The 18701-nt window shown below is 43.6% G+C and overlaps 1 protein-coding gene across 5 annotated transcripts in view; it reads left to right on the forward strand.

Annotated features, from left to right (window-relative positions):
* Positions 1-18701, forward strand: part of AHCTF1 (AT-hook containing transcription factor 1) — a 328409-nt gene that overhangs the window by 249012 nt on the left and 60696 nt on the right. For 4 of the 5 annotated variants that reach the window (XM_069769303.1, XM_069769301.1, XM_069769305.1 and 1 more), the window contains exons 30-32: positions 10285-10384; positions 13269-13348; positions 16393-16553. In XM_069769303.1, coding sequence (XP_069625404.1) covers positions 10285-10384; positions 13269-13348; positions 16393-16553 — 341 coding nt within the window. The remainder of the gene's footprint in view (positions 1-10284; positions 10385-13268; positions 13349-16392; positions 16554-18701) is intronic. The other variant, XM_069769302.1, reaches the window with a different exon arrangement.

An 18701-nucleotide genomic window follows, 5' to 3' on the forward strand; every position in this document is an offset into this window, starting at 1 on the left:
CTCAGATGAGGAATATGGCCGCCCATGCTTTCAGTCGGAGGACATTGGAAAGCTGCTCAAACTTGTCAGAACGACTATGGGAGTAGAGACCCCTAGAGAACCACGGACAATCCAAGACACCATGTTTAGCATCTTGGAGGAGAAGAAGCGAAAGTTTTTCCCCTTCCATGATAACATAATTAAATTAATAAAACGTGAGTGGAAAAAGCCTAATAAAAAGATGTCTGTCCCTCAGGCATTAAAACGCAAATACCCCTTTGATGAGGAGGTCTGTGAGAAGTGGGATAAGGCGCCTAAGTTAGATGCAGCCATCGCCAGCACTTCTAAGGGGGTTGCGTTACCATTTGAAGACATGGGAGCCCTAAGGGACCCCCTCGACAAAAAAGCAGATGCTTTTCTAAAGTCGGCTTGGGAAGCAGCGACATGGTCCTTTAAACCCGGGGTTGCTGCCACTTGCACGGCACGTGCTATGGTCAAGTGGTTAGAGGAGTTAAGTGACCAAATCAAAAACAAATGCCCAAGAGAGAGGCTTCTGGAAGCATTGCCCTCTCTGCAAGGCGCCGCAAGATTCCTAGCAGACGCCTCGATAGATTCAGTTAGAAGTGCCGCACGCGTGTGTGCCTTATCTAATTCAGGAAGGAGAACATTATGGCTGAAAAATTGGACGGCTGACTTCCAATCAAAGGTCAAACTCTGCGGAGTACCCTGTGAAGGGCAATACCTTTTTGGCAAATCTCTAGACGAGATCCTTGAGAAAGCGTCAGACAAAAAGAAGCGGTTTCCACCCCCTTCCTTTCCCAGGCGCCGATGGGATACCTCTCGTTCGTCCTTTCGTGGTGGATATAGAGGGACCCGCGGCCGATCAGATGACAGGTCTAGTCGAGGCAGACCCTGGAGAGAGCGAAAGGAAAGGGGATTCCTTTTCAACAAACCTCCCCCCAAGCCTGATCCCAAAAATCAGTGACGCCAGCATTCCGGTGGGGGGAAAACTCCGGCGGTTTGTCCATCACTGGGCAGCACTGCCGGCTTCTCATTGGATAACAAACTTGTTGTCAGAAGGTCTAAAGTTCAAATTCTCCAACCTCCCACCAAATCGTGTAAAAATGACCCAGGTGGGGGGAAAAAATCAGGCCATATTAGAAAGAGAAATTTATCTCCTCATGCAAAAAGAAGTGTTAGTAGAAGTACCCCATCAAGAGATAGGGAAAGGGTTCTACAGCACTTTATTTCTAACACCAAAACCAGACGGCTCGCTGAGGGTAATATTCAACCTAAAAGCCCTAAACCATTACATTCAAATAGACAAGTTCAAGATGGAGACTTTAAAGACCGCAGTAAAAGTACTCAACCCAAACTGTTACATGGTGGTGATCGATCTTACAGATGCTTACTACCATGTGCCAAGCGCCGTCCAACACCAACAATACCTAAGATTGGTGGTAAATCTGGGAAAAACCCCCGTCCATCTACAATATCAATGTCTTCCTTTTGGGGTAGCCATTGCGCCCCGTATATTCACAAAAATTATTTCCGAAGTAGCATCTTTCGTCAGGAAAGAAGACATAATGTTGGTACCCTATTTGGACGATTTTTTGATAATAGCAAAAAACAAAGAAAGTTGCAAAAGTGCGGCCGCAAGGGTGCTGGAGGTACTGACCAATTTAGGATGGATGATAAACCTGAAAAAATCAAGGATTGTCCCAACTCAAACCCAAGAATTCCTCGGAATTGTGTTAGATTCAGTCAAGCAGGAGTGTGTCCTCCCACAGAGGAAAGTTCAATCTATCCAACAGAGGGTAGAGTCATTCCAATTACAACAGACTATCTCTCTGAGAAACGCAATGTCACTCCTAGGGGTCCTAACGGCAACGATTCCAGCAACGCGATGGGCACAAAGCCACACACGGGAGTTACAATGGCAGATACTAGCCGAACAAGAAAAAAATCCATACAATCTGAATCGGAAGATTCTTCTGTCACCAGAAGTTCAAAACTCACTAGAGTGGTGGCTGAAAACAGAAAATCTAACCAACGCAGTGCCATGGTCAGTACGAGATCCAGTAGTCATTACTACCGATGCGAGTCCGTGGGGTTGGGGGGCACATTTGGGAGATCAGGTCCTACAGGGTCAATGGGGAAGCCCAATGACAACAGCGTCCTCCAATTTAAAAGAATTGTCTGCGGTGAGACTAGCACTTCTTCATATAGGGGAAAGAATTCTGGGAAGACATGTGGTAGTGTTATCCGACAACAACACAACAATAGCTTATATAAACCGCCAAGGGGGCACAAGATCAACATCCCTTATGGCAGAGGCCAAAGAACTTTTTATATGGGCCGAAAACAACCTTCTTTCGCTAACCGGAACATACTTGAAAGGATCAGAGAATCAAGTAGCCGACTACTTAAGCCGTCACACGTTACATCAGGGGGAGTGGTCCCTGAACCAGCAAGTATTTGGGAAAATATGTGCCAGCTGGGGCGTTCCAGACGTAGACCTGTTCGCCACAAAACAAAATCGGAAGGTGAAGAGGTTCTATTCTCTGAACCCAAGAGAGCACCCGGAGGGGGTAGACGCGTTCCTGTATCGGTGGAACTTCCATCTAGCATACGCATTCCCCCCCAATACCATTAATCCCGGCAGTCCTCAGGAAAATTCGGGAGGACAAAGCACGAGTGATCCTCATAGCTCCCTTTTGGCCGAAGGGAGCGTGGCTCAGGCGCATGTCTATCTCGGACCCGTGGATCTTTCCGGATGCTCCGGATCTCCTATACCAAGGGCCAGTTCAACATCCCCAAGTTCACAGATTGCATCTCACCGCCTGGAACTTGAAAGGGGACTTCTGTTAGCAAAAGGATTCTCAAGCCCTTTGGTGACCACATTGCTTGCTAGCAGGAAAAAGGTCACCTCAGACAAATACCAAAAAATCTGGCAAAAATTCCTAGATTTTTCGGGACGACAGTTGTCTGACTCTGGTCAACAGGTCCCAGTAAAAGAAATTCTTGAATTTCTCCAAAAAGGGTTGGAAAAAGGTCTGTCTACTAACACCTTAAAGGTGCAGGTCTCTGCCCTTGGTGCACTGTTCGATCAAAAACTTGCTGACCACCCTTGGATCTATAGGTTCATTCGAGCCTCCTTTACTTCCAGACCCTCAAAATTAATACCTAAGATAGCTCCCTGGGATTTGAATTTATTTTTAAAGGCTCTTACCGTTTCCCCCTTTGAACCTCTGGATTCTATATCAATAAAATCCTTGACTCTAAAAACGGTTCTCCTAGTTGCCTTAACGTCTGCCCGCCGTACTTGTGAGTTACAAGCTATGTCGGTGAACCCTCCTTACACTACTTTCCATGATGACAAAGTAGTTATTAAAACCGACCCTGCCTTTCTTCCGAAGGTCAATTCTAAATTTCATAGAGACCAGGAAATTATTCTGCCCTCTTTTTGTTCCCAACCAAAATCCCAGGGAGAGAAGACCTTCCATTGTCTCGATGTCAGACGCTGCCTCCTTCAATACTTAGAGGCCACAAATTCCTGGCGTCAGTCATCGGCCCTTTTTGTCACCTATCAGGGGACAAACGGGAAAAAAGGCCTCAAAGGCAACTATTGCACGGTGGTTGCGTACGGCTATTTCACTTTCGTATTCTTTTTCTGGTCAAGTTCCCCCACAGGGTGTTACGGCTCACTCCACGCGTGCTATAGCCACTTCTTGGGCGGAAAGGGCTAACGCCTCGATAGAACAGATTTGTAAAGCGGCAGTATGGTCATCACCCTCTACCTTCTTCCGACACTATAAGTTAGACTTAGGTCAGTCAGACTTGTCTTTTGGGAGAAAGGTGTTGTCTGCTGTCGTCCCACCCTAGGAATCTTCTATTTTTTCCTCTCACGTGCGGCGCTGTCATGGTGAAGGGAAAAATGATAATTACTTACGGGTAATTTGATTTTCCGGAACCATGACAGCGCCGCATTAATTCCCGCCCTATCTTGGTGATGGTTGTGTGATTCACAAAAAAAAAAAAACTTATTGTATATGGATAAATGTATATGTACAAAGCATGTGTGTACACAAGAGCTAACGAAATGGCTATACAAATGTAAATATGATACATAACTGTGTACTAACAAAGCGGTCATCTTCCATACTCTGCAAACAAACTGAGGAGAGAGGGGCCGCCCCATTCTTATATCTCTGCTACAGGTTTCCTGTTCCTGGGGGCGGATGCCATCTCTCACGTGCGGCGCTGTCATGGTTCCGGAAAATCAAATTACCCGTAAGTAATTATCATTTTCTTTCCTCAAAAATGATTTTTTAGCCTGGAATTTCCTATTTTGCCAAGGGTATTAGGAGAAATTGGACCCCAAATGTTGTTGTCCAGTTTGTCCTGAGTACGCTGATACCCCATATGTGGGGGTAAACCACTGTTTGGGCGCACGGCAGGGCTCAGAAGGGAAGGCACGCCATTTGGCTTTTTAAATGGAAAATTGGCTCCAATCATTAGCGGACACCATGTCACGTTTGGAGAGCCCTTGTGTGCCTAAACATTGGAGATCCCCCACAAATGACCCCATTTTGGAAACTAGACCCCCAAAGGAACTAATCTAGATGTGTGGTGAGGACTTTGAACCCCCAAGTGCTTCACAGAAGTTTATAACGCAGAGCCATGAAAATAAAAAAAAAAAAATTATTTTCTCAAAAATGATCTTTTAGCCTGCAATTTTTTATTTTCCCAAGGGTAACAGGAGAAATTTGATCCCAAAAGTTGTTGTCCAGTTTCTCCTGAGTACGGTGATACCCCCATATGTGGGGGTAAACTACTGTTTGGGCACATGCCGGGGTTCGGAAGTGAAGTAGTGACGTTTTGAAATGCAGACTTTGATGGAATGCTCTGTGGGCGTCACGTTGCGTTTGCAGAGCCCTTGATGTGGCTAAACAGTAGAAACCCCCCACAAGTGACCCCATTTTGGAAACTAGACCCCGAACGGAACTTATCTAGATGTGTGGTGAGCACTTTGAACCCCCAAGTGCTTCACAGAAGTTTATAACGCAGAGCCGTGAAAATAATAAATACGTTTTCTTTCCTCAAAAATAATTATTTAGCCTAGAATTGTTTAATTTTCCCAAGGGTAACAGGAGAAATTTGACCCCAATATTTGTTGTCCAGTTTCTCCTGAGTACGGTGATACCCCATATGTGGGGGTAAACTACTGTTTGGGCACATGCCGGGGCTCGGAAGTGAAGTAGTGACGTTTTGAAATGCAGACTTTGATGGAATGCTCTGCGGGCATCACGTTGCGTTTGCAGAGCCCCTGATGTGGCTAAACAGTAGAAACCCCCCACAAGTGACCCCATTTTGGAAACTAGACCCCGAAAGGAACTTATCTAGATGTGTGGTGAGCACTTTGAACCCCCAAGTGCTTCACAGACGTTTACAACGCAGAGCCGTGAAAATCATTTTTCTTTCCTCAAAAATGATGTTTTAGCAAGCATTTTTTTATATTCACAAGGGTAACAGGAGAAATTGGACCCCAGTAATTGTTGCGCAGTTTGTCCTGAGTATGCTGGTACCCCATATGTGGGGGTAAACCACTGTTTGGGCACACGTCGGGGCTCGGAAGTGAGGGAGCATCATTTGACTTTTTGAATACAAGATTGGCTGGAATCAATGGTGGCGCCATTTTGCGTTTGGAGACCCCTGATGTGCCTAAACAGTGGAAACCCCTCAATTCTACCTCCAACACTAACCCCAACACACCCCTAACCCTAATCCCAACTGTAGCCATAACCCTAATCACAACCCTAACCGCAACACACCCCTAACAACAACCCTAATTCCAACCCTAACCCTAAGGCTATGTGCCCACGTTGCGGATTCGTGTGAGATTTTTCAGCATCATTTTTGAAAAATCCACGGGTAAAAGGCACTGCGTTTTACCTGCGGATTTACCATGGATTTCCAGTGTTTTTTGTGCGGATTTCACCTGCGGATTCCTATTGAGGAACAGGTGTAAAACGCTTCGGAATCCGCACAAAGAATTGACATGCTGCGGAAAATACAACGCTTCCGCGTGGTATTTTCCGCACCATGGGCACAGCGGATTTGGTTTTCAATAGGTTTACATGGTACTGTAAACCTGATGGAACACTGCTGCGTATCTGCAGCGGCCAATCCGCAGCGGATCCGCAGCCAAATCCGCACCGTGTGCACATGGCCCTAATTCTAAAGGTATGTGCACACGCTGCGGAAAACGCTGCGGATCCGCAGCAGTTTCCCATGAGTTTACAGTTCAATGTAAACTTATGGAAAACAAAAATCGCTGTACACATGCTGCAGAAAAACTGCACGGAAACGCAGCGGTTTACATTCCGCAGCATGTCACTTCTTTCTGCGGATTCCACAGCGGTTTTACAACTGCTCCAATAGAAAATCGCAGTTGTAAAACTGCAGTGAAATGCGCAGAAAAACCACGGTAAATGTGCCATAAATCCGCAGCGGTTTAGCACTGTGGATTTATGAAATCCGCAGCGGAAAAATCCGCAGCGGAAAAATCCGCAGAGGACCAGAATACGTGTGCACATACGGAAACCCTAACCCTAGTTCTTACCCCAACCTTAGTGGAAGGAAAAAAAAATCTTTATTTTATTATTGTCCCTACCTATGGGGGTGACAAAGGGGGGGTCATTCAGTATTTTTTTTATTTTGATCACTGCGATAGGTTTTATAGGAATAAAAAGTGATCAAAAAATGTCATGTGCCCGAAAATGGTACCAATAAAAACGTCAACTCGTCCCGCAAAAAACAAAACCTCTCATGACTCTGACCAAAATATGGAAAAATTATAGCTCGCCAAAATGTGGTGACGCAAAAACAATTTTTTGCAATAAAAAGCGTCTTTTAGTGCGTGACAACTTCCAAACATAAAAACCCGCTATAAGTAGTAAATCAAACCCCCCACCCCCACCCCCCCTTTATCACCGACTTAGTTAGGGAAAAAATAATGTATTTCCATTTTCCCGTTGGGGCTAGGGTTTGAATTACGTTTACGGTTGGGTTAGGGGTGTGGTTAGGGTTATGTTTGGGGTTGGGATTATGGTTAGGGGTGTGTTGGGGTTAGGGGTGTGTTGGGGTTAGGGTTGGAGTTAGAATTGGGGGGTTTCCACTGTTTAGGCACATCAAGGGGCTCTGCAAACGCAGCATGACATCCGATCAAAATTCCATCCAATTCTGCATTGAAAAAGTAAAACTGTGCTCCTTCCCTTACGAGCTCTGCCATGCACCCAAACAGTGGTTTACCCCCACATATGGGTATCGGCGTACTCAGGACAAATTAAACAACAACTTTTACTGTTTAATTTCTCCGGATACCCTTGGGAAAATACAAAATTGGGGGCTAAAAGATCATTTTTGTGGAAATTAAATGATTTTTTAATTTTCATGGCTCTACATTATTAACTTTCTTGAAACAATTGTGGGTTCAAAGTGCACACCACACATCTAGATAAATTCCTTAGCTGGTCTAGTTTCCAAAATTGGGTCACTTGTGGGGGGTTTCCACTGTTTAGGCACATCAGGGGCTCTTCAAACGCGACATGGTCTGATCTCAATTCCAGCCAATTCTGCGTTGAAAAAGTCAAATGTTGCTCCTTTCTTTCCGAGCTCTGCCATATGCCCAAAAAGTGGTTTACCCCCACATATGGTATCGGCGTACTCAGGACAAATTGCACAACTTTGGGGGTCCAATTTCTTCTGTTACTCTTGGTAAAATAAAACAAATTGGATCTGAAATAATTTTTTTGTGAAAAAGTTAAAAAAAAAATTAAACATTACAAAAATTCCTGGGAAGAGCTGTATGTAACCCTTTTTCTCATGTACAGTCATGGCCAAAATTTTTGAGTATGACACCAAAATTATATTTTCACATGATCTGCTGCCCTCTGGTTTTTATTAGTGTTTGTCTGATGTTTATATCACATACAGAAATATAATTGCAATCATATTATGAGTAACAATAGGTTATATTGACAGAATGAGTTAATGCAGCAAGTCAATATTTGCAGTGTTGACCCTTCTTCTTCAAGACCTCTGCAATTCTCCCTGGCATGCTCTCAATCAACTTCTGGACCAAATCCTGACTGATAGCAGTCCATTCTTGCATAATCAATGCTTGCATTTTGCCAGAATTTGTTGGTTTTTGTTTGTCCACCCGTCTCTTGATGATTGACCACAAGTTCTCAATGGGATTAAGATCTGGGGAGTTTCCAGGCCATGGACCCAAAATCTCTGTTTTGTTCCATGAGCCATTTAATTATCACCTTTGCTTTATGGCAAGGTGCTCCATCATGCTGGAAAAGGCATTGTTGGGCACCAAACTGCTCTTTGACGGTTGGGAGAAGTTGCTCTTGGAGGACATTCTGGTACCATTCTTTATTCATGGCTGTGTTTTTAGGCAAGACTGAGTGAGCCGATTCCCTTGGCTGAAAAGCAACCCCACACATGAATGGTTTCAGGATGCTTTACAGTTGGCATGAGACAAGACTGGTGGTAGCACTCACCTCTTCTTCTCCGAATAAGCTGTTTTCCAGATGTCCCACACAATCGAAAAGGGGATTCATCAGAGAAAATGACTTTGCCCCAGTCCTCAGCAGTCCACTCCCTGTACCTTTTGCAGAATATCAGGTGGTCCCTGATTTTTTTCTGGAGAGAAGTGGCTTCTTTGCTGCGCTCCTTGAAACCAGGCCTTGCTCAAAGAGTCTCCGCCTCACAGTGCGTGCAGAAGCACTCACACCAGCCTGCTGCCATTCCTGAGCAAGCTCGGCACTGCTGGTAGTCCGATCCCGCAGCTGAAACAGTTTTAAGATACGGTCCTGGCGCTTGCTGGTCTTTCTTGGGCGCCCTCGAGCCGTTTTGACAACTATGGAAAATCTCTCCTTGAAGTTCTTGATGATGCGATATTGTTGACTGAGGTGCAATCTTTGTAGCTGCAATACTCTTCCCTGTTAGGCCATTTTTGTGCAGTGCAATGATGGCTGCACGTGTTTCTTTAGAGATAACCATGGTTAACTGAAGAGAAACAATGATACCAAGCACCAGCCTCCTTTTAAAGTGTCCAGTGATGTCATTCTTACTTAAAGGGGTAAAGGGGTTAAAAAGGAAGCTCGGCGTTCTATACACCCTGTGTATGAGCTATTTCTGCAAGAGTCTCTGAGATTCACATGGGGACAGTCTGGGAAACTGCTCCAATACATCTTTCCATTGTTCTTCTGTGATCTGCCCCACATCTGATTTCCATTTTAACCTTGCTGTCCAAGTATGGCCATCAGTACGAGACTACAACATCTGCTGATATATTCTAGAGATTAGACCAGTCATGTACAGAACAGACATTTATAGGACACTAGATGGTGGCCCGATTCTAACGCATCAGGTATTCTAGAATATGTATAATTTTTTTATGAAGATTTCAGAATAACGCAATGAATACACAGGATTCGGCCGTCTGGGTGTGACCAAATGCCGCGCCAATTGACGGCCGGACTGCATCTGTCGCTGATTTGTCCCGGACGGCCATGAACAGTCAGTGAAGCCAGGGCCAGTTCCAGGTTTTTGAGGGCCCCGGGCGAAAGTCTCACAGCCCACGTAGCATATAACACAGCCCACGTAGTATATTGCCCAGCCGCGTAGTATATAACACAGCTACATAGTATATAGCACAGCCCACGTAGTATATAACACAACCCACCCAGTATATAGCACAGCCCACGCAGTATATAGCACAGTTGGCACCATATCCCTGTTAACTTTTTTTTTTTTTTTTTTTATTTACTCAACTTCCGGCGGCCCCCGGATCCAGCCCAGGCCTTTATCGATGCTCCTCACGACGCTCCATTCCCAGTAATGCCTTGCGGCAATAACCCGTGATGTAGCAATCTCGCGAGACCACTACGTCATCATCTCGCGAGACCGCTACGTGATCTCGAGTCATTGCCGCAATGCATTCTTGGGACCAGAGCGTCACGAGGAGCGGGAAAGGTTGCCACGGACGCCGGAAGGTGAGAATATAATTTATTTGTTTGTTTTTTTTATTATTTTTAACATTAGATGTTTTTACTATTGATGCTGCATAGGCAGCATCAATAATAAAAAGTGAAGCAGTGTTTAAATCCTGCCCCAATATCGCTGATTGGTCGCAGCCCGCCGGGCACGAGGAGTTGGTCCATTTCATACTGGACCAGACAACCCCTTTATTGTTCTGAATTAAACTTTTTTTTTTTTTTTCTTTTTCAGAAGATCTAAATACCGAAGATATATATTTTGTGAACGAAAAAGAATCAGAAGTACTACAGAACTTAATGCTTGTTCAAGAACCTGTTCCACTAGTTGACAGGTAACAGTGACTTATAATATCTTCCCCACTATTCCAAGCTAAGTCCCCCCAGGGGAAGTGTTAGCTCAACCTGCGGTACACCGACCACAGGTTGACGAGTGATGTGCTACATTAATACTAATTCTGTTTGTGGAACTTAGTTATTATGAACATATTGTAGAGTGGTTTTCCCCTACTTTCTCTATTATACTAGAGTTTCGGCTGTAACTACCAGCTAATTTGAAATCCGAATACTAGCTGTAGTTCCGGTTTTAGCGATATAATGAATAGAGTTGAGCAAATTTTTTAAAATTCGGTTCCGATTATGATCAGCGGCGAATATTATTTTTGCAATATTTGCCAAACACAGCCAAACGTCAATGGGAGTAGAAATGAACGAATATGTTCAGAATCGATTACCACACATAAATTTGGCATGATTAAGGTAGCACTATGGCACGAATATGGCAAATTCAGAGTTGGCAACTGATTCCAAACATATTTACTCAACTCTGGGGCAGCACGGTGGCTCAGTGGATAGCATTGCAGATTTGCAGCGCCCTGGAGTCCTGGGTTCTAATCCCACCTTGGACAACATCTGCAAAGAGTTTGTATGTTCTCCCCGTGTTTGCGTGGGTTTCATCCGGGTTCTCCGGTTTCCTCCCACACTCCAAAGTCATACTGATAGGGGATTTAGATTGTGAGTCCCATCGGGGACAGTGATGGTAATGTGTGCAACCTGTAAAGAGCTGCGGAATAGGTTAGCGCTATATAAAGATTATTATTTATTAACTAATAATGAACCCAGAGGACAGTTTATTAGAACATTCCAATTTGGAAGGGTATGTACACACGTTAGTTTTGTCGTGTTTTTTTCTCTGCTCAGTTGTCACAAAACGTGAAGGATTTCCTAGTGCCGGCAAAGTGAATGAGATTCCTGAAGTCTCATGCACACGTGGCTTAATTTTCCCTTGCAGGTTTATATCTGCAGCATATCAATTCTTCTAGTGTTTTTGCTGCAGATTCCACTCTTACTAATGATTGGGAACATTTTGGAACAGAAACTCATGTAAAAAAAAAAACCACAAACACAGCAAAACGCGTATTTTATGCAGTATTTTTCCTGCCAACACAGGATTTCTAGCAGAATTTTCTGCTGCAAATTTTAAATCTGTGCGCATACCAAAATTTCTGTTTGAAATGCATGAATGAATTGGGCTAAGGAATATGCAACAGAGATATGATTACGTACTAAAATGGACAGATCAGATAAGCAAAGTGCTCTGTAGATCTTTACTGCCAGGTGTTTCAAACAATTTTCACACATTTGGCATTGCTTTTTAAACTGAATTATAAAATGGTATAGTAACCAGATATGTTATAAATTACACATATGCCAGCTTAAAATTTTGTATGAAAGTCTTGGTCGTTACATGTCCAAAGGTGAGAATTACACCCTCACTACTTAATGTTCAGGATGTGCATTACACGAATGCTGCTCCACAACTATTGCTAATCACGGAGTTCAGCAGCTCACCGGCACGGAGACATGGAGCTCGTTGATTTGCTTGTAGTGTTTTCAGTATGATGTCACCACCGCAGTCGATCTACAGACTAGAGCTGCAGCAGAGACACCACATTGGACTCAAAGAGAAGTAGAGCTGTTTTGTTGAAAGGGGACAACCCCTTTGATCAGCTCAAACTATTAAGCCATTGCTAGTCACCAATTTGGAAGATACCTAGCAGGTCCATACAGTAGCCAGAATGACTCAAAAAGCAGGTAGTGGGACGGTACTTGGCATGTGTTTACACTGCACGCATTAATAAAGGAAGTACAAGACCCTCAGGTGGCACCATAGCAATTATGACACCACAATATCTAGACTAAAAAGTATTGTACATCGGTTTAAAAGGAACCTGTCACCAGTTTTGTCTTGTCAACTAAAACTATAACCTTAATCAGCGCCTTTGTTGCATTCCATAAATTGTTACATAAACCCCGACTCCGCTGTATACCACCCAAAAACCTCTTAAAGTTCTCCTGCACTGTATTTTAATCCTGTCAGACCGGTCCAGGAGGTCTCCATTCTCTACCCCTCCTCCTGGCTGCTGCTCCACGTCCTCCTGCTTTGATTGCCGTGGACATGTTGGATGAAATCCCACGCCTGCGCAGATAAATTGCACACTGTGCTCTTTCCTACTGCAGGCAGAGCTGAAAACATCAGTGCACATGCGCCGGCATACGTCTTTCTGGCTCATGTACCGGAGCTGTTTCGCCACCATTGCTGTGGGCAAGCGCACTGATTTTTTTCGGCCATGCCCACATTAGGGTAGATCATAGTGTACAGGCACAAGTTGATGATTTCTCTGCACAGGCATGGGATTTTGCCTAGCTATGTGGAGGACTCTGGAGGCCTTATCTACGTCAAAGTGGCAGGATTGCGAGCAGCAGTTAGGAGGAGGGTTAGAGCGCTCAAAATGGATGCCTCTCAGACCGGACCGATGAGATTAACATACAGCGCTGGAAACCTTTTAAAGATTTATGAGGTATATAAAGGGTGTCATTGAGGTTATATAGCTGTTTATGGAATGCAGCACAGGCGCTGAATAAGTTGATAGTTTTAGTTGACACATGGTAAAACTGGTGACAGGTTCCCTTTAAAAGAATAGAAATATGTAATATTTATAGAATACACGGCAAGCATACTTCTGGTTACTGGACCATTCATTTGAATGGTATTTTTCCCGAGCTATCAAACATAGTCAGGTTTTAGTTGTATTTGACGGCAGACAAGCACAGCAATTACATCTTGGTCATTATATTTATATTTCAAAGCTTGTGGACTTTCTTTTGTCAGAGCTTATTATTCTTGGGATACTCTCTTATACGTCATCTGTTATACAGTGTTTTAGATCCGGTGGAAAACAACACTCAGCCCACTGAAATACAGCCGCAGTCCGATTCCTCCAGCGGTGGCTCGTCTTGTAAGTACTGAGCGTCATTCTGAAACCGTGGGAATGGTGCAACTGCAATTTACAGTATTTATGTTCCAGAACACCTCACTGTATAGTGTGATGCCCACCCCAACATTTTTTTATCTGCTCTCCTGCATAACATTACGTTTTTTTACACTGGCTAGTAAGATTTGGAAATTCTTTTTTTTTTTTCTTTTTTTCTTTTTTTTTTTTTTTAGCAAAAATTGTGCAATTTAATTCTGCTTTCTCACCAGTTTTGACCAGCGCTGCAAACATGTGCGGTACTGGGACAGAAGTGTGGCTACGTCCGCTCATTTAATTTTACAAGTGGCGTACCTTATGCTACAAATCTTACTTCGGTCACTTTTGAAACGCGTGCCTCTTAATAAATCAGAAACCTCTGACTCCACTATGCCCCCTCATTAAGACAGTTGTGAACAACTCTGGGCTAGATGAATCTGTAGTTTGAAAAGTACGGTTGGGTAATACAGGGAGAGAGCGGACTCTTCATCTTCATCCCTTGGCCGGCTTCTTGATACTAGACCGGGTTTCAGAGAGACTTATCTGGCTGCAATTGTGCAGTCAGTTTGATCAATGTTGCCTGCGGTTTAGGCAGCATAAATCCAATGACGGGTTCCTTATTAAAGGTACCGTCACACTAAGCGACGCTGCAGCGATACCTACAATGATGTCGATCGCTGCAGCGTCGCTGGAGAGCTGTCACACAGACAGCTCTCCAGCGACCAACGATCCCGAGGTCCCCGGTAACCAGGGTAAACATCGGGTTACTAAGCGCAGGGCCGCGCTTAGTAACCCGATGTTTACCCTGGTTACCAGCGTAAACGTTAAAAAAACAAACACTACATACTTACCTTCAGCTGTCTGTCCTCCGGCGCTCTGCTTTCCTCTGCACTGTCAGCGCCGGTCAGCCGGAAAGCAGAGCGGTGACGTCACCGCTGTGCTTTCCGGCTGGCTGGCGCTAACACAGGATGCAGGAGGAGTGCAGAGAAGCACAGCGCCGGGGACAGACAGCTGAAGGTAAGTATTTAGTGTTTGTTTTTTTAACGTTTACGCTGGTAACCAGGGTAAACATCGGGTTACTAAGCGCGGCCCTGCGCTTAGTAACCCGATGTTTACCCTGGTTACCAGTGAAGACATCGCTGGATCGGTGTCACACACGCCGATCCAGCGATGTCAGCGGGAAGTCCAGCAACGAAATAAAGTTCTGGACTTTCCTCGGCGACCAACGATCTCCCAGCAGGGGCCTGATCGTTGGTCGCTGTCACACATAACGATTTCCTTAACGATATCGTTGCTACGTCACAAAAAGCAACGATATCGTTAACGATATTGTTATGTGTGACGGTACCTTTAGTCTACAGTGTCTTCACCTCCCATTAAATACTTAACATTTTGGAATTTTTTTTTTTTTGGGGGGGGAGTGGTAGGGTTTCCCCACATATTACAAGAACCTACTAAAAGTAGAATTGAAACTTGGATGTTCTTATTATTCAAGAAACATTTAGAGGATTTTTACCACAAACAAATGTTTAATTTTAACCAATAGATCCTGGGCAGGGGAGGACACAAAGACAGGACAGCAGGGGGTCACAGCTGATTCTTTTTGTGATGCAAAACGTTTCCCTGCCTGTCTTTAAACAATGTTTTATTTCAAAGAAAGAATCAGCTGTGACCCCCTGCTGTCCTGTCTGTATACTCTATTGCTTCCTCTCCTGCCCAGGAGCTGTGGTATGATCAGACCATGTTCCTGCAGGGTCAGACACAGCCACTACACAATACACAGCAAAGGCATATTTATAAGATTATCTCAGCACAGGAACATTGTGTAAACACATCGAATTATGGAAGTTATTATTCCAAGATCTGTTAATTAAAATGTACTTTTGGGAAAACCCCTTTAAGGCCTCTTTTTCATCATATATGCAACAAAAGTACAATTGAATGGGGCTTTAAAAAACATAAGTCAATATTTTGTGGAGGGATTTTGTTGATTTGAGGACATTCTTTCAGTAACAAAATGCACAGCATGTCCATTGTGTTGCTGATACTTTTCAGATATATGCTGGGTCGGCTGTAAAATCTGCCTGTTCATAAAATATGCAGTGTGTGGCTGTGCATGACAAGACAGTGTAATTTCCCCTTACACCTGTCATTGCTTGAATGCAAGTGATCATATGTGAGCTCACCATCAAAGAACACTAAAGCAAGCCATTAGGAATTTCATACACAGATCCTGAACGGCTTGTCTGTCATGGTTGCACTATAAGGCTATGTGCACACGTCAGGATTATTTGCAGAAATTTCCTGAACAAAACCGGACTTTTTCCGCAGGAAATACGCATTTTTTTCGCGGTTTTTGCCCTTTTTTAATGCGGATTTTTCACGTTTTTTTTTTTTTCCGGAGCTTCCCAATGCATTAAATAGCGGGAAATTCACAAAATCCGCAAAATTAATGAACATGCGTTGTTTGTTTTTTTACGGAAAAAAAACGCAACATATGCACAAAAATTGCGGCTTGCATTCTATTAATAGGATGCTTAATGGATGCATTTTTTTCGCATTTTTATAGCAAAAGTGAAAAATCCGGAACGTGTGCACAAAGCTTTAAGGTTGTGTTTGTTTTTTTTTTGTTTGGTTTTTTTTTTTAAGATTGCACCATATTTTATAATGAAAAATTGCTTATCAATTCAAATATTATATTTTTTTTTTTATGCGGTGTTGATCTGGCATCAAAATACTTTTCAACTACAGGCAGCACCCAACAGTATCCTATAAAAATCCAAACTTTAAAACCTTGCCTATATTTTTCCAAAGATATCTGCATTCAATCTTCAACTGTTATGATAACGCATCATAAGTCAGTACAAAAATGAGCTTTTTCAACCTTCTAGATTCTTAGAATCTGAAGCGTTTGGCCTATTTTATCTACATTTATTTATGCAGTGTACTCTCTATTCAGGGTTTATGTTCTACAAGATAAACTGTATGTATTTGGTCCCTTTTTTTTTTTTTTATTCTTTTCTTTTCTCCAGCTGTGATGAGTATTCAAGACGGTGAAGAAATTGAAAGTACCCATTCTGAAATTCTTGATCAAGAAAGGAAAGAACATGAAGCTGAGCTGCAAATTATGGAGGAGAATGTTCTAATTGTTGAGGAAATTCCTGCTGTCGTACACTCATTTGTGGACATTCAGGTAATTCTAATAGTTTGTTTCTAAGCTTACTGTAGGTGTGTGAGCAAAACATAGGCTCCGATTCATCATGGTCTGTCAATAAGATAAGATATTATTAATAATAATAATCTTTATTTATGTAGCACCAACATATTCGGCAGCGCTTTACAGTTTAACAGCTTCAAACACAACAGTCATAAGTAACAATGTTAACAATACAATAATTAAAGCAACACAAGACGACCCTGCTCGTGAGAACTTGCAATCTACAATGAGGTGGGGAGATACAAAGTACAGGTGTGTATTTACAATGATGTATTTACAATGATGGTCCAGGGAGTGGGGGATAGATGGAAGTAGTGAATGGGCTACATACAAACAAAATAACTGATTAGGGAACATGATAGGCCGCTCTGAACAAATGTGTTTTGAGGGAGCGCCTAAAACTGCAAATTGTGGATGGTCCGATGGTCCTAATTTCTTGGGGTAGAGCATTCCAGAGGATTGGCGCAGCATGGGAGAAGTCTTGTAGTCGGGAGTTGGAGGTACGGATTAGTGCAGAGGTTAGTCGAAAGTCATTTGCAGAGCGCAGCGGTAGGTTAGGCAGATAAACAGAAATGAGGGAGGAGATGTAAGGGGGTGCTGCACTGTGCAGAGCTTTGTGGGTTAGAGCAAGTATTTTGAATTAGATTCTATAATGAATGGGCAGCCAGTGTAACGACTGAAGAGCGGACGCGTCCGAGTAATGATTAGCCAGATGGACAACCCTGGCTGCTGCATTAAGGATGGACTGGAGAGAGGAAAGTCGAGTGAGGCCAATTAATAGAGCGTTACAGTAGTCCAGGCGGGAGTGGATCAGGGCGACAATGAGGGTTTTTGTTGTTTCCATGGGGAGAAAAGGGCGGATTCTAGAGATGTTCTTTAGGTGTAAGCGGCACGAGCAAAAAAAAAGAGATTGTATATAGGAGGTGAAGGAGAGATCAGAGTCAAACATAACACCTAGACAGTGTGCCTGCTGCCGGGGTGTTATTATGGTCGCACCCACGGAGAGGGAAACGTCCGGTTTAGGGAGGTTGGTAGATGGTGGGAGCAGAAGAAGTTCAGTTTTGGAGAGGTTGAGTTTCAGATAGAGAGCAGACATGATGTCGGAGACTGCGGTCAGACAGTCAGTGGTGTTCTGTAGTACAGCAGGAGTAAGGCCAAGGGATGACGTGTATAGTTGTGTCGTCGGCATAAAGATGGTACTGAAAGCCAAATCTGGTCTGTCCAATTGGGGCCATGTAGAGGGAGAGGAGAAGGGGGCCAAGGACTGAGCCCTGGGGTACCCAGACAATGAGAGGAAGAGGAGATGAAGTGAAGCCAGAGAATAGAACACTGAAGGAGCGGTCAGAAAGATAGGAGAACCAGGAGAGAGCAGTGTCCTTAATGCCAAATGACTGGAGCCTAGAGAGTAAAGGTACCGTCACATTTAGCGACATAGACAACGATCCGACCTAAACTAGATCGCTGGAGCGTCGCTGTTAGGTCGCTGTAGAGATGTCAAACACAGCAACTCCAGAACAATGCAGGAGCGATCCAGTGATGTACTTATCGTTCTCACTGGTTGTTAGCTCCGTGAAAAAACATTAATATAATTCCAACCCAAAAGAAACACTTTACATAATGGGATGCCTAGAGCATGCATCACAATTTGACACACTGCCTAAAGCAGTCTCAATACGAGAGGACACTCCTACATACAATAGTCACCATGAGAAAAAATACGGAGTATTAAGTCCACAAAATATGTATAAAAATATATAAATTTATTAATTAATTCCATACAAATCAAAATAACACGTACAAAAATAACAATTACAAAAATAATAAGGGATCAGGTCAGCCACAGGTATGTATCCAGCAAGGTAACATGAAATAAAGTGCTTAGTGCTCACATGTTAATCAGGGAAGCATCTGCGCTGTGTCCCTACCATTAGACACAGTGCCACATCACATAATCAAAATTCAGTAGCAGCACAATGGCATATCATATTCTAACAATGATGCTTACCCATGCTGAGGTGTAGTGCCGGACCTGTGTATCGCCGCCACCAGGTGGCGGCGATACACAGGTCCGGCACTACACCTCAGCATGTTGCTTTGTTCTGATGTCATAAGAGGACACTAAAT

Source organism: Ranitomeya imitator, chromosome 5, assembly GCF_032444005.1.
Source record: "Ranitomeya imitator isolate aRanImi1 chromosome 5, aRanImi1.pri, whole genome shotgun sequence".
NCBI lineage: Eukaryota > Metazoa > Chordata > Amphibia > Anura > Dendrobatidae > Ranitomeya > Ranitomeya imitator.